This window comes from Mirounga angustirostris, unplaced genomic scaffold, assembly GCF_029215605.1.
Source record: "Mirounga angustirostris isolate CCGP_5_RB_7025 unplaced genomic scaffold, mMirAng1.0.hap1 SCAF_6, whole genome shotgun sequence".
NCBI classification, from domain to species: Eukaryota; Metazoa; Chordata; class Mammalia; order Carnivora; family Phocidae; genus Mirounga; species Mirounga angustirostris.
In genome coordinates this window covers 123,102,794-123,116,400 of record NW_026991714.1, presented here as the reverse complement: position 1 = coordinate 123,116,400, position 13,607 = coordinate 123,102,794, and the positions used below count along the sequence as shown (strand labels likewise).

General features: G+C 39.5%; 1 protein-coding gene and 1 long non-coding RNA gene across 4 annotated transcripts in view; one reads left to right on the top strand and one right to left on the bottom strand.

The window, feature by feature from the left end:
- Positions 1 to 7,616, top strand: part of TCTN3 (tectonic family member 3) — a 25,217-nt gene extending 17,601 nt beyond the window's left edge. For 2 of the 3 annotated variants that reach the window (XM_064595083.1, XM_045878503.3), the window contains one exon: positions 6,723 to 7,616. In XM_064595083.1, coding sequence (XP_064451153.1) covers positions 6,723 to 6,959 — 237 coding nt within the window. In that variant the 3' untranslated portion in view covers positions 6,960 to 7,616. Of the gene's footprint in view, positions 1 to 6,294; positions 6,395 to 6,722 lie in introns of all 3 variants that reach the window. The other variant, XR_010412531.1, reaches the window with a different exon arrangement.
- The window catches only part of LOC135364789 (uncharacterized), a 25,737-nt gene extending 12,130 nt beyond the window's left edge, over positions 1 to 13,607 (bottom strand). The window contains exon 1 of the long non-coding RNA XR_010412533.1: positions 13,473 to 13,607. This is a non-coding gene — a long non-coding RNA (uncharacterized LOC135364789). The remainder of the gene's footprint in view (positions 1 to 13,472) is intronic.

The following is a 13,607-nucleotide window of genomic DNA, read 5'->3' as shown; positions in this document are numbered from 1 at the left end:
AAACAAATAAACTGAAAATGGAAAGATTTGAGCAGATAACTATACAAAAGGAGATAAACAAATGGCCAATAAATGTGAAAAGGTGCTCAAAGTCTTTAGTCATCAGCGATATGCAAATCAGAACCATGAGATACCACCCACTAGGAATTCAATAGAATATTTACTAGAATAACTAAAATCAAAAAGACTGATAACATGAAATCTCAGTTTTGATACATTGCTAATGGGAATGAAAAATGCTACAACCATTTAGTCTTTTACATAATCATCTTCCTTGTGACCCAGCACTTCTACTCCTGAGTATTTATCCAAAGGAAATTGAAACCTATCCAAAACAAGACCTGTAAAGAATGTTCATAGCAGCCTTATTCATAATAGCACAAAACTGGAAACAACCCAAACATCCATCATCAGGAGAATGGGTAAATTGTGGTATATTCACATATTGGAATTCTCACAACAAAACACTGAATTACTGATACACAAAACAGTATGGATGAATCTCAGAAACATTTGTCTTGAATGAAAGAATCTAAACACACACAAATAACACTTTAAGATTCCATTTATACAAAGTTTAATAACAGGCAAAAAAAATCTTTAGTCATAAAAATCAGAAAGTGGTTGCTTCTGGGAGAGAGGGAATAGACTGGAAAGAGGCACAAAGGACCCTCTGAAATGATGGATATATTCCAGATCTTGTTTTGGGTGTTGTCTGTATAGCATATACAATTGTCAAAACTCATTGAACTGAACACTGAAGATGTATACATGGTATTGTATATGAATTATACCTCAATAAAAAGCTAAAACGAAAATACACAGGGAAAATGAAAATGAAAGGCACTGATTAAGGGGAAATACTTGCAATACCTGTATCTAACAAAGTTCTTGTATGTAGAATAGGGAGCTTTCAGAGCTCAGTTATGAGTTATATACTTGAGCAAAGATGGATTGTTCTAGTTCATGAAATGTGCAGCTACAAAAACGTAAATCTAAGAGGTGGTATCCATGGCTCTTCCTCTAATAATGATAGTTTTTTTCTTTTCATTTGTAATGATTTGACATAGAGAATTAACATATAATGTTTTAAAATTTGTGATTATAAAGTTGTAATATAGTAATATATTAGGTGTATTTATTATTACCAAAGCCAAATGAAACCTAATCCAGACTTTTCATGTTGTTACAAAGAAAATCATATTTGGGGACAAAGGATTTTGCTGCCTGTAAGCTGGATTGAAACAAATAAAGCCCCTAAACCTCACAAAGTGTTAAAACAGAATTATTGGTAGTGATTTCGGAAATAAACATCATAAAATATTATAGTTTAAGGTAGAAATAAATTAAATCAACCATACATAACAGAACCGGATCCACAGTAAAAGAAGTGTGCTGACTTGGCTGTCTATCTTTTGTTTGTTTTGATAAAAGAAATGAGATGACCAGACTTTGAGGGTGGGGTTTTTTTTTCCCAGTGTTCTTCCTACACATTCATTAAAGAGTGAATTCTCTAATTTTGCTTATACATAACTTTTAAAATGCAAATAGAAAAACTTGAGTCTTCAGATTTTATGTGTAACACACTGAAGTTAAAAACCTTGTTCTTCATGTGGTACTAAAACACAAATTCTAAAATGGGTCAATAACATTCAGTATTATCCAGCGACCTGGCAAGTGCATTCAAGTTCCTTTTTTTTTTTTTTTTTTTTTAATTTCTATTTATTTATTTGAGAGAGAGAGAGACACAGTGAAAGAGGGAACACAAGTGGGGGGAGCTGCAGGCAGAGGGAGAGGGAGAAGCAGGCTCCCCGCTGAGCAGGGAGCCCGAAGCAGGCCCAATCCCAGGACCCTGGGATCATGACCTGAGCCGAAGAGACACAAAGACTGAGACACCCAGGTGCCCCTCAGGTTCCTTTTAATTATGGACTGTCTACTAGATTGTATTTGTTCTAAACCTCCACACAACTATGGAGGCAATATTCTTAATATATGAAGAAAAAGTATTTCATTTGAAATATTAATTTATAAAAAGGAAGGAAGGAAGAACAACTTTTAGGGATCCTAATTACAGTGTTGTGGGGAGAATAATGGGTCAAAGTGATCTGTAATTGCTGACTATTAAATAGCTATGGCAGGGCACCTGGGTGACTCAGTTGGTTAAGCATCTGCCTTCGGCTCAGCTCATGATACCAGGCTCCTACGAACAAGTCCCACATTGGGCTCCCCACTCTGCAGGGAGTCTGCTTCTCCCTCTGCCCCTCCTCTCTGCCCATCCTCATCCTGCTTGCTCTCTCTCTCTCAAATAAGTAAAATATTTTAAAAAAATAAATAAATAGCTGTGGCATACTTTCTTCCTTGAGTTGTATTATCTCTTGCTATTTTGTATTAGTGCCCTATCTCCAAAAATACCTCTACTCATTTGTCAAAAAAAAAAAAAAAAATCTTTATTGAGTGCCTATTTTGTGCCAAGTACTATGGTGGATGCTCTAGGTATGATGCATGGTAAACAAGATAGACATCATCCCTGCCCTTATGGAAGGTATAGGGCAATACTGAGGTAAAATTTAGAACACTGTTACAGAAATCATCAGGAGATACTGATAGCCTGGGCCCAGGTGGGGGCTGTGAGGGCTGCAGGAAGTAGACAGAGTTCAGGAGATTTAGGGGTGTCACAGATAGGACCTGACTGCTAGGCTGTGGAAGTTGAGAGAGAATGAGTCAAGGATAATAGATAGGTTTTCAGTTTGGGCATTTCATTCATTTATTTTATATCCTACACGTGATAAATACCCTGTTGACTACCAACTGTAATTTTGCTTTTTGCAGTTACCTTTCTGTTTTTCACCCTCTCCTTTTTTTAATTTGGTGGGTATGGCTGAGGTTTTCTTCCCCTTTCTGTTTGGTTTTGTTATGTCTTTTGTGGAAGACTGCCTTCACCCTACTAGAACCCACTTTGCCTGTGAAGTGCCTGGAAATATACCTCTTCCCAAATGGCCCTTAACCAATGCCTGAAGGATGCAGGAATAGAAAAGCCCAACCCCCTTGCTTTGGGTTAGGACAACACAACTTGTTGGGACTGTGAAACCTACCTTATATTTCAGAGTTCCCCTACAGATTTGACTAATGCTAGATAATGGTATAATTTATCAAATTAATTAATAATTGCATAATTTATCAAAATAATACATATATATGTTTTTTAAAGTAAAAAATACCAGAAAAGAGGATCTCTTAGCAAAAAATAAAATGCGATATCCCCTATCGCCTTGATTCTAAGCAATATTGAACAGTTATCTCTTGAATCATGAGTTTATAGGTTATTTACTGACTTCCTATTTTTGTAGATGAGTTTAGCCTGTTTCTCTCCTCCCACCACTCTCCCAATATAGTTACATCAAAATACTTTATTAAATCAATATTCAGTGTTTCATTATTATGATTATATAAATATGCTAAGCCAGGTCGTTAGATTTTTGCAAAATTTTTCATTTCTGAAATTAATAATTACCTTATATTTCATTTCTTTAGTTTTCTTTGAGCTAAGGGCTAAGACATCTCACACTCTCCAACATCTCTAAAATTTCTCTTAATGCAGTTTTCTGAACAGTTGAACTTGCTATGCGATATTATCAATTCTACTTTTTCCTATGTATTTTCCTCATAGTGACCTCTATTACCTGATGTAGTATAAACTATATGTTGCCCACCAGTTGTTATGGAACTTTCCTGTCATCCTAGGAATTCCTCTTGCTTCTTCTGTTAGATTCAATGTTTACTAGACACTACTTTTTCCTTCTCGGTTGATTCTCTTGTTTTGATGGAGCTCAAAATCTAATAACCTCTTTGAAAAGAAGGCACATGTAAAGTACATTTTTACTTTAGTTCATATGTCTAAGGATAGCTTTATTCAACCATCATCATTGTCATCATATCAATTATGATTGATCATTTGGGCATTCTAGATTGAATTCTAAATTGGAAATGATTTTCACTCACAATTTGAAGGCATTCTTCCATTGTCTTCTAGTTTTCAATATTGTACAGAAGCTTTTTTTTTTTTTAAAGATTTTATTTATTTATTTATTCATGAGAGACAGGGAGCGAGAGAGAGAGGCAGAGGCAGAGGGAGAAGCAGGCTCCTCGCTGAGCAGGAGCCCGATGCGGGGCTCGATCCCAGGACCCCGGGATCATGACCTGAGCCGAAAGCAGACGCTTAACCATCTGAGCCACCCAGGCACCCTGTTCAGAAGCTATTTTAAGATCTTTTGCTCCTAGTAGTCTGAAGCTTCTGCAATATTATGCCTTGGGTAGGTTTTTTTCTGCATTCTTTTTTTCATTATATCAAACAATTTTGGGGATTTTTTTTACTCTGAAACCTCTGAGAATTTTCAGTTCTTATTATTTGTTTAATAATCACACACACACACACAATTTTCTCTGTTCTTTTTGTAACTCTTGTTAATCTGTTACAGGGTCACTAGATTGGTTCTCTAATTTTTTTTCTTTTCTCTCATTTTGTCTATCTCTTTCTTTACCTTTTTGTTCTTTCTAGAAGAGTTTCTCACCTTTCTTTTTTAACCTTTTTACTGATTTTTTCTGACTATCCATTTTAAAATCTAAGAGCTCTTACTTTCTATTTCATTTCATAATATCCTTTTTTATATATATTTAAAGATCTGGGGCACCTGGCTGGCTCAGTCAAAAGAGCTCGTGACTCTTGATCTCCGGGTCATGAGTTCAAGCCCCACCTTGGGTGTAGAGATTACTTAAATAAATAAAACTTTAAAAAAATAAAATAAAAAATAAAGATCTTAACTTTTCATCTTTATCTTTCCTTCTCTGTTTCTTCTGAGCTTATTTACTCTGCTCACTTGGTACAGTTTTTCTCCTTAATGTGAGAAGCTTCCCCCATACATCTGGCAGTCCCTAGCTGTCTGTCCAACATAAGAGTAAGCTGTCAAGCTAATTGAAAGCTCTGTGCTCATGAATGAGACTTGCTGACCGGTGGCCTTCGTAGTAGGGCAGTTAGGTGCAGTTGCTTTTGGGGTTATGGAACTTGTTGCTGAAACTCATCATTTTCTCCAGAAAAGACCCTCCTGATTCCTGACTGACGGGTGTGGATATAAGGCCATCTGTCAGCATTTTGGAGCTAGATGAGGGAAGAGATTTCATTATACAGAATAATTTTCCCATTTTTAGTTCCGTACATCACTCTGCCCTTCTTTATGCCCAATGTCCCTAAATCCAGAATTTCTCTTATTTAAATTGTCCAATCTCGGGCGCCTGGGTGGCTCAGTTGGTTAAGCAACTGCCTTCAGCTCAGGTCATGATCCCAGGGTCCTGGGATCGAGTCCCTCATTGGGCTCCCTGCTCTGCGGGGAGCCTGCTTCTCCCTCTCCCACTCCCCCTGCTTGTGTTCCCTCTCTCGCTGTGTCTCTCTCTGTCAAATAAATAAATAAAATCTTTAAAAATATATAAAAATAAAAAAAATAAATTGTCCAATCTCTTGTTGAGGTGGGGAAGGGGTAGTTGCCTGATCACACTGAGGGGGTATCATTCAGTAAGCACTTTCTGTCCCTACCTCATGCCTGCCACCATGTTATATCCTGTCCTCCCCATTTTCTTTGTCTGGTGAGTCTCAGCCAGTCTTCCATGCCTGGCTGGAGTCAAGGTTGCCTTTTCAGCCTTAGCCTAGGCAGGCTGTCCTGGAATGCATGTGGTTCTTTCAGTGCCTCAGAAGTTACATTACTTCTGTGCAAAGTCCCTCAGGAACGTCACTGTTTTAAAAAAAAAAAAGATTCCAAAGAGTTAATATGACATGCAAGATTATCACAGCACTGGCCCCATTTTTTTAAGTACCTAGAAAGGTTATTCCAGGCAAAGTTGTGTTCCCAGAGCCTGGTATTTGTTGTTGCCAAAGACCACAGCAGATAGTATATAGCATCAGGGTAAACAAAGTTGAGTGGAGAAAATACTCCTTTGTGGTTCAACAAGATGTTATTTACTGCCAAATTATAATCAGAAGTCTGATTGGTAAGCACAGAGTCAGAACAAAAGGAATTTATTTTACATAAACTTGTCTCAGTCATCAGGCTACAACTGTACCTACCAAAAGCTATGCATATTATTAGATCAGAAACTTGAGTCAGCTTGACAAGGTCCCTTCTTCCTGGAGCATCTGTTTCATTTGACTTGAATTGGGTGGTTGAGAGCATCCTTTCTAACCCCGAGATTCCGTGAATCTGATGGGCTTTTTATCTACATTACGGAGTTCTTTGTTTTTCCATGAAGTTTCACATTTCTTTCTGCAAGTGAAGATGGAATAGAATTGCCACTACTACTTACACATGTGTGCTGCCTCAGAGCCTGGAGCCTTCTGGGACTTGATAAGGTAAAGCTGCTAAGCACGTAACAGCACAGTTTCCCCATCTGGCCTCTCTGATATCAGCCAGCTCCCCATTTGGGGGAAGCTAGAGTCAGTCTTTCAGCCTTAGGTAGGTGTAACTCTTCACAGTTCTAGGGTCATGGACTGCTGCTAAGAAATTCTTTTTCTGTGTATCATAGAATGAGAACTACACAGGACCAATATGAGAAAAAGGCATATTCTGCTTAGAGCAATTTGGTTTGGGTCTTTTTTCAGGGAAAGTAATAATCACAGTCAAGTTAGCTATATGAATGGGTACCAAGCACTGACCCTGTCATGGACTTTCTTCCTGCAGGATTTCCAACAAGTAACAGAAATACCTTTGACAACTGTTGTGACCTTTGTGGACATTACCCAGAAGCCAGAGCCTCCAAGGGGCCAACCTAGAATAGACTGGAAACTGCCATTCGACTTCTTTTTTCCCTTCAAAGTGGCATTCAGCAGAGGAGTAGACTCTCAGAAAGGCTCAGCTTCTCCTGTCCTTATCCTGTGTCTCTTAGTACTTGGAGTTCTCAAGCTAGAAACCAAGTGAAACAAGAAGAATCAGATTTTAATTTTCCCTGTGGGAAGTTCTGAGACAGCCTACTTATTCTTGGCTAAATAGGTCCATACCTGCTCGTGACCAGAGGAGAGTATTTTAAGATAACAGAGGACCTAACTGAAGGAATGTTTGTATGTGAAAGAAGGGACTTTTCAAAAAGCAATAAAGATATCTTCTTTGTCATGGCTGTCTGCTTAGGACTCTGCAGACCACCAAGTACACATTAGGTTCTTCTCAAGCTAGGAAGAACACAAAGAGCCCTTCCTGCAGCCCTTCAGGTTGTGTTATGCCTCACTAAAGTTTTGCAAGATCTTCATCCATCTGCTTACAGGCACAGTTAGACCCAGCATAGAAAGGAACATGCTCCTGCTGTCCTCCGGATGAACTTGGGAATAGATGCCCTCTGGACTTAAGAGGAGCTGACTATTGGGAACAGAAAACTGCTGGCTAAGGATTTCATCTGGCTTCTCCCCACTCCCTTGGGCCACACTCTGCTGGAGCATGAGTGAGGAGAGCAGTTCTTTCTAGTCCGTTTCCAAAATGAATGTGGAATCCCAGCCCCCTCTTTTTACTAGCAAATGATCCTACCAGTCATTTCTGTATTTTTCCTCCCTTCCATTGTGATGAGAGAAATAAAACTGATTGAGAGCTTTGTTGTACTAATTCCAGCAGCACACAGAAGCTGACGTGATCACCTCATGATTATCTATGTGCATGAGGCTTAAAAAGAGGGGGAAAAAAACCTTTCATACATAGCACAATAGCATTCAAATCTAAGTACTTGGGTTCTTTTCCTGGGATTGGAGCTAAATATAGCAGGATAGGTAAGATTGGGAGGGAGCATGGAAAGGTGAAGGTGATACCAGGAGCCAGAGGGTTGGGAGCCTAAAGTGACTGTAGTAGAAACACTGAATGGGCAAAATAGGTGCTAAGATGGGGAGTAACATGGGAGCTCATTATATGAGGACTTGAAAGCCAGGCAGAGAGAACTGGGAGATCGTCTGTTTTTTTCCACAACGTATTAATTACCTGAATCTAGAACTGCCTTTTAATAAAACATACACTTAGTTGTAATAAATCCTCCTTCATAAGCAGAAAATGCTAATTGTAAAAGCCATCTCTGACGGGTTTATCATTTTGCCCACTCCAAAGTACCCTGAAAGTAACCTACCTCCCTGGAAGAAAGTGGCAAGGTTCTTGTAGCAGTTACTACCAAACGAGGAGGAAGTGCTTCTGTACAGGGGAGATTCTGCACAGGGGAAGTCGGGACCTGGGAAGCTGATGGCATGGTTCCCACTAGAGTCCATTATGTAGATTTTAATGTGAATTCAGCAACCCTGCCTCCAAAGAGGCCTGTACCAAAACAGACCACAAAGCTACTAGAGTATTTAGGATCTCCAGTTTAAGCTTCTTAAAGGGGAATAAACTTATGTGACAATTAACCCTATATTACGGCGTAGGAGACATCTAATTTACTCCCAACAGCCTACAAGTCCTTCTTAGAATCTGGTCCCTCTATTTCTTCATTTACATGCTTATTCCCATGCCCGGGTGCTATGAAACTATTCTGTGCCTCTACCAAAAAAATTTAAATATAACTCATACACCATAAGTCACCCTTTTAAAGTATACAATTCAGTGGGGTTTTTTTTTTAAGATTTTATTTATTTATTTGAGAGAGAGAGAATGAGAGACAGAGAGCACGAGAGGGAAGAGGGCAGAGGGAGAAGCAGACCCCCTGCTGAGCAGGGAGCCTGATGCGGGACTCGATCCCGGGACTCCAGGATCATGACCTGAGCCGAAGGCAGTCGCCTAACCAACTGAGCCACCCAGGCGCCCCAGTTCAGTGGTTTTTAATATATTCAGATTTATGTAACCATCATCACTAATTCCAGAACATTTTCATCACCCTGAGAAGAAAGCCCGTACTGATTGGCAGTCACTTCCCATTTCCCCTTTCCCCTGAGTTCCTAGCAGTTACTAATCTATTTTGTCTTCATATAAATTTGCCTGTTCTGGATGTCTCATATAAATGGAATCCTACAATATGTGACCTTTTGTGTCTGTACTTCTTTTACTTAGCATAATATTTTCAAGGTTCCTGTTGTAGCATAGATGAATAATATTCCAGTGTATAATTACACCACATTTTATTTATTCATCAGTTGATGGACATTTGGGTTGTTCCTACTTTTTGGAAGTTATGATTAATGCTGCTTTGAACATTCATGTACAAGCTTTTGTGTGGACTTAGGATTTTTATTATTTTGAGTATATACCTAGGAGTGGAATTTCTGGGTAATATGGTAACTCTGTATTTAACTTGTTGAAAAACTGCCGAAGTACTTTCCAAAGTGGAAATCCCACCAGTAGTGTGTGAGTATTCCAATTCTCCACATCTTTGCCAACACCTGTTATTGTCTTTCTTATTTTAGCCATCCTAGGGGGTGTGCAGTGGCATCTCATGTGCTCTACCATGCCCTTTTAAACCCCAGAAATCAGCATATCTGTTCTTCCAAGATAGGAATACCTCAAGTGTTCTCTTCCTCTCTACCTCTCTGCTAATTTAATGAGCTTGTAAACCAAGTTTCCATTACAAGACTACTTAATATACCTTAAATAAGATTTTATGGTTATCTCTAGTCACTCTCCTTGTAATAGACCTCCAATACATTTTTTAAAACATCTATAGAACAATGCAGTCTTCTTAGTTCCCTCCCTTTTATCTATACAGGTTATCAGCTCTTTGACTTACTGCCCAAAAGGTCTGTATTGTAACCATGTATTCAATTTAAGGAACAAGTTTTATTGTAAAGGGGTATGTACAATTTGGATAGAATGAAATTGAAATCCTAGGCAGACATTGCAGGTGTGGAGAAATAAGTACTCTCAAAAGCTTTTTGGGGAATTATAAACTGGTAGAAACTTGGAGAGAAGGGCAGATAACTATTTGATAATATGTATCAAAAGCCTTAAAAATGTTCATAAACTTTGTTCCAACAATTCCACTTATTGGACATTTTCAAGGAGGGAAAAATATCCAACAGTGGAGAAGTAAATATAATATATCCATAAATTGCAATGTTGTACAACCACTGAAAATTGAGTAGACTTACCTTAATTACAATATGATCTATTTTTAAGTGAACACAACAGACTACAAAGTAGGGCATATATTCTGTGATCTCATTTTTTTTAAACGAAAGTTATACATGTATACTTAGGCAAACAAAAAAGTCTAGAAAGCTAGCATGTCAAAATGCAGATTTTTAAAAAAATAAAAGCATTCCTGATTTTTATAATCAGAGAAAATAAAACTATATTTTGAAGAAAATATATGCTCTCCAAAAGGAACCTCCCTGTTTAGTGTATGTAAGAATGTTCTATATTTATGAGTAACTTCCCTTTTCAATTGATACATTTATTTGGGATTCTCCGCCTGTCTTTGGAATCAGGGGTTCTGAAATGCCAGTCACATCGTAATCTTCTGTGGTACTTTATAAAAATACTGATTTCTGGGCCCTACCCCTAGAGATTCTGGTTCAGTGGTGGGAAAAGGAGATTCTAAGAATCTGTATGTTTAAAAGGCTTTCCTGGTACTTCTGATGTGCAGCCCGGGTTGCAAAACTACAAAGTGATGTTGCATAGTGCGACTGAAATGGATTTCATTGAAAGCATCTGTCCTATCATTGCCAACTCATGTGATATGTCCATCAGCCTAGCCTACTGCCTTTTCTCTAAGAATTCCCATCACTCAGAGTTCTGCCAAGGGTGGGCCCAGCCTCCAGGCTCACGTTACCTGCATGATCCTGCCTCTCCTTGCCACAACTGACCAGTCCAAAAGTGGAGTCCTGGACCAAGTTAGGCCAGTAAGATTTTTCTCTCCTAGGACTTTGGAACTGGGACTAAGACGGGAAGTCAATCAGGAGCCAGCACTAACTAAGGATATTTGAGGGCTGAGGAAGCCATTTTCCACCAAGTTTTCACTGATGAAGAGCCTACCTTAAAAGGGGGAAAGAAAGAAACAGATGTGCAGAGAGAAGTGTAAATAAGACACCCAGAGAGGAAGGGTAGTTTTGGTTCTCAACTTCCAGTGCCTTGTACCCATCTCTCATGAGATTCAGTTTTACCTCTTGCTCTTGGAGACTGTAAGTTACTCCTTCTAGTAAATTGCCTTATTTGAATGTTTATCATCAATCAAAGAACCCGAAACTAAGATAACAAACCAATACTCCATAGCATGTAAAGAAGTAGTCTTCAATCCTGTATTCCTATAGCCCAATTCTAAATAATCCACTTTCTATGTGACTTTCTAGTCATGGCCAGCTCTATTTCCATTTGCTGAAACAAAATTTAGGTCTCTCCAATAAAAAAAAAAATCATTTTTAAAATCATATGGAGGAAGAATACCATGGCTATTTCCTCTATTTCTGCAGAGGCACAAACTAGCTTATATTTCTGGATTTGGTATCTCCCAATCCATAGTCACATATCCCACTCCTTTCTCCTCACTGGTGGGGTAGAATATTAATAGTAAAATAGTAATAAAAAATAACAATAATAAATAAAATAGAAAATGTACAGTGTTAAAAGATTTCTATATTTGTTCCTCTTAACCCCTATGGAATAGACAATGGCAGTGTTATTAGTCCATTTCTTATTTGAGAAAACTAAACCCAAATGAATTAAATTCATTCATTTATCAAATATTTATTGTCTATTATGTGCCAGGAACATACTTCTCTACACTCAAGAGCTTATATTCTAGCAGGGAAGGCAGACAAGCAATTACCTAAGGCAATGTGTGGTGTAAGAGAAGAACTAGGAAAGGATTTCCCAAGTGGAGAAGGCCTGTCTCTAATGGCTTTGGCTATCCCCAACAGTTACCACAGTTCATGGTAAGAATCTTTAAAGCTGAAGTACCAGATGAAAGTTACTGGAAAGCACTTTTATTACTTTTGTATCCTCCAGCCTACTTCAAACCCAAAGAGCTGACAACTCAACCCATGTTCAGTGTTCCCATTGTTCACCTCAAAGAAGTCCCTTCATCTGTTTCCTAACTTACTATAGTACAACATCACCAGATTTGCAAGTATCCCTCTTCTTTTACCACCATCCCCACCAACTTTGAAGTAGTAAGTGATGTCAGCTCTCCCCACTTTATGCTCCCCATGCCCACTGCTGGAGCCTCCTTTCCAGTCATCATTTCTTACTTGGGCCTTTGCACTAGGCTAAACAGCCTCCCAGCTTCTACCCTTCTTAACTGATTTCAGACACACAAATCTCATCATTGTGCCATTCTAGTACTTTAAAAGTCATGGTTCTCTATCTTTGAGGATGATAAAGTTCAAGCTCTTTGGTATGGTACAGAAATCCTCTTGCAAGGTGGCCCCCCACCAAACACCTCTCCTGTCATGTCCTGCATGCAGCCTCTTCTCATAGGACTTCTCATGGCTTTGCTTATTGCATCTTCTCTTCCTCATATGATCCTTCTTCCCATTTCTAGGTGAACGACTTATTTTTTGTCCTTCAAAGCACAATTCAAATGTCTACTCTCTTTTTAAAGCCTTGCCTGAATCCCTGGGCACCCCCTCCTCTAGCATTAATCATATTGCATTGTAATCATTTGCTCACATATCTGTCTCTCCCATAAGGCTGTGAATTCATTTAGGGAAGGAACAATGTCTTCCTCCACATCTAGGGAATGCCTGGCACGTAAAGTAGGCAATGTTAATGAACGAGGAAATGAATAAGTAGGCCCAGCAGTGTTCTCAAGAAGAGGAAGACACTTTGTCAGTGACCTCCAGTCAAGTGCTGTGCAGCTCCCCACCCCCACACCTGCTCAGCCCTGCCTGTGCCTATACAAAATATGCCCTCTGAGGAAAATACAAGTAGGAAAGAGGGAGGAGACAATGAGTTATAATTTTTTTTATAATTTTTTTTAATTTTATTTATTAATTTGACAGAGAGAGACACAGCGGAAGAGGAAACACAAGCAGGGGGAGTGGGAGAGGGGGAAGCAGGCTTCCCGCGGGGCAGGGAGCCCGATGCGGGCCTGGATCCCAGGACCCTGGGACCATGACCTGAGCCGAAGGCAGACGCTTAACGACTGGGCCACCAGGCGCCCCTCTGAGTTCTAATTTTAAGGGTGGATCTGCATTCACCTTTGGAATAGTTCCAATTGTCAGGGATTAAATACAACTTTTTTTTTTTTAATACAACTATTTTTAAATGCAATACTCTCACGAATGCGCTTGCCGAACAAGAGTTGGGCTGGGACCTTTGGGGAAACCGCCAGACGACTAGGGGGTAAATCATTTTATCGCAGTGACAAAATTTTCGCATTTAAACAGCAGAAATTTGCCGAAAGTGTGGATTCTGTAAATACAAGTACGGGCAAGTTGCACCAACCTATTTCTGAGGCGCGCCTGGGATATAATGCTCAACACTGACAAACACACCTTATGGAATCTACCAGCAGCTACGGGAGCGAGGCATACTTACCGCCTCCCCGTGAAGACTGGTGGGGCCCCTGTCCCCTAGCGGGACGTGGAGGTGCACCCCCAGATGTCGAGCCCCGCCTCCCGGCGTCTGCCCGGGCCTGGGCGGGCGGGGCCCGCCACGTGGAGCGCAGACCAG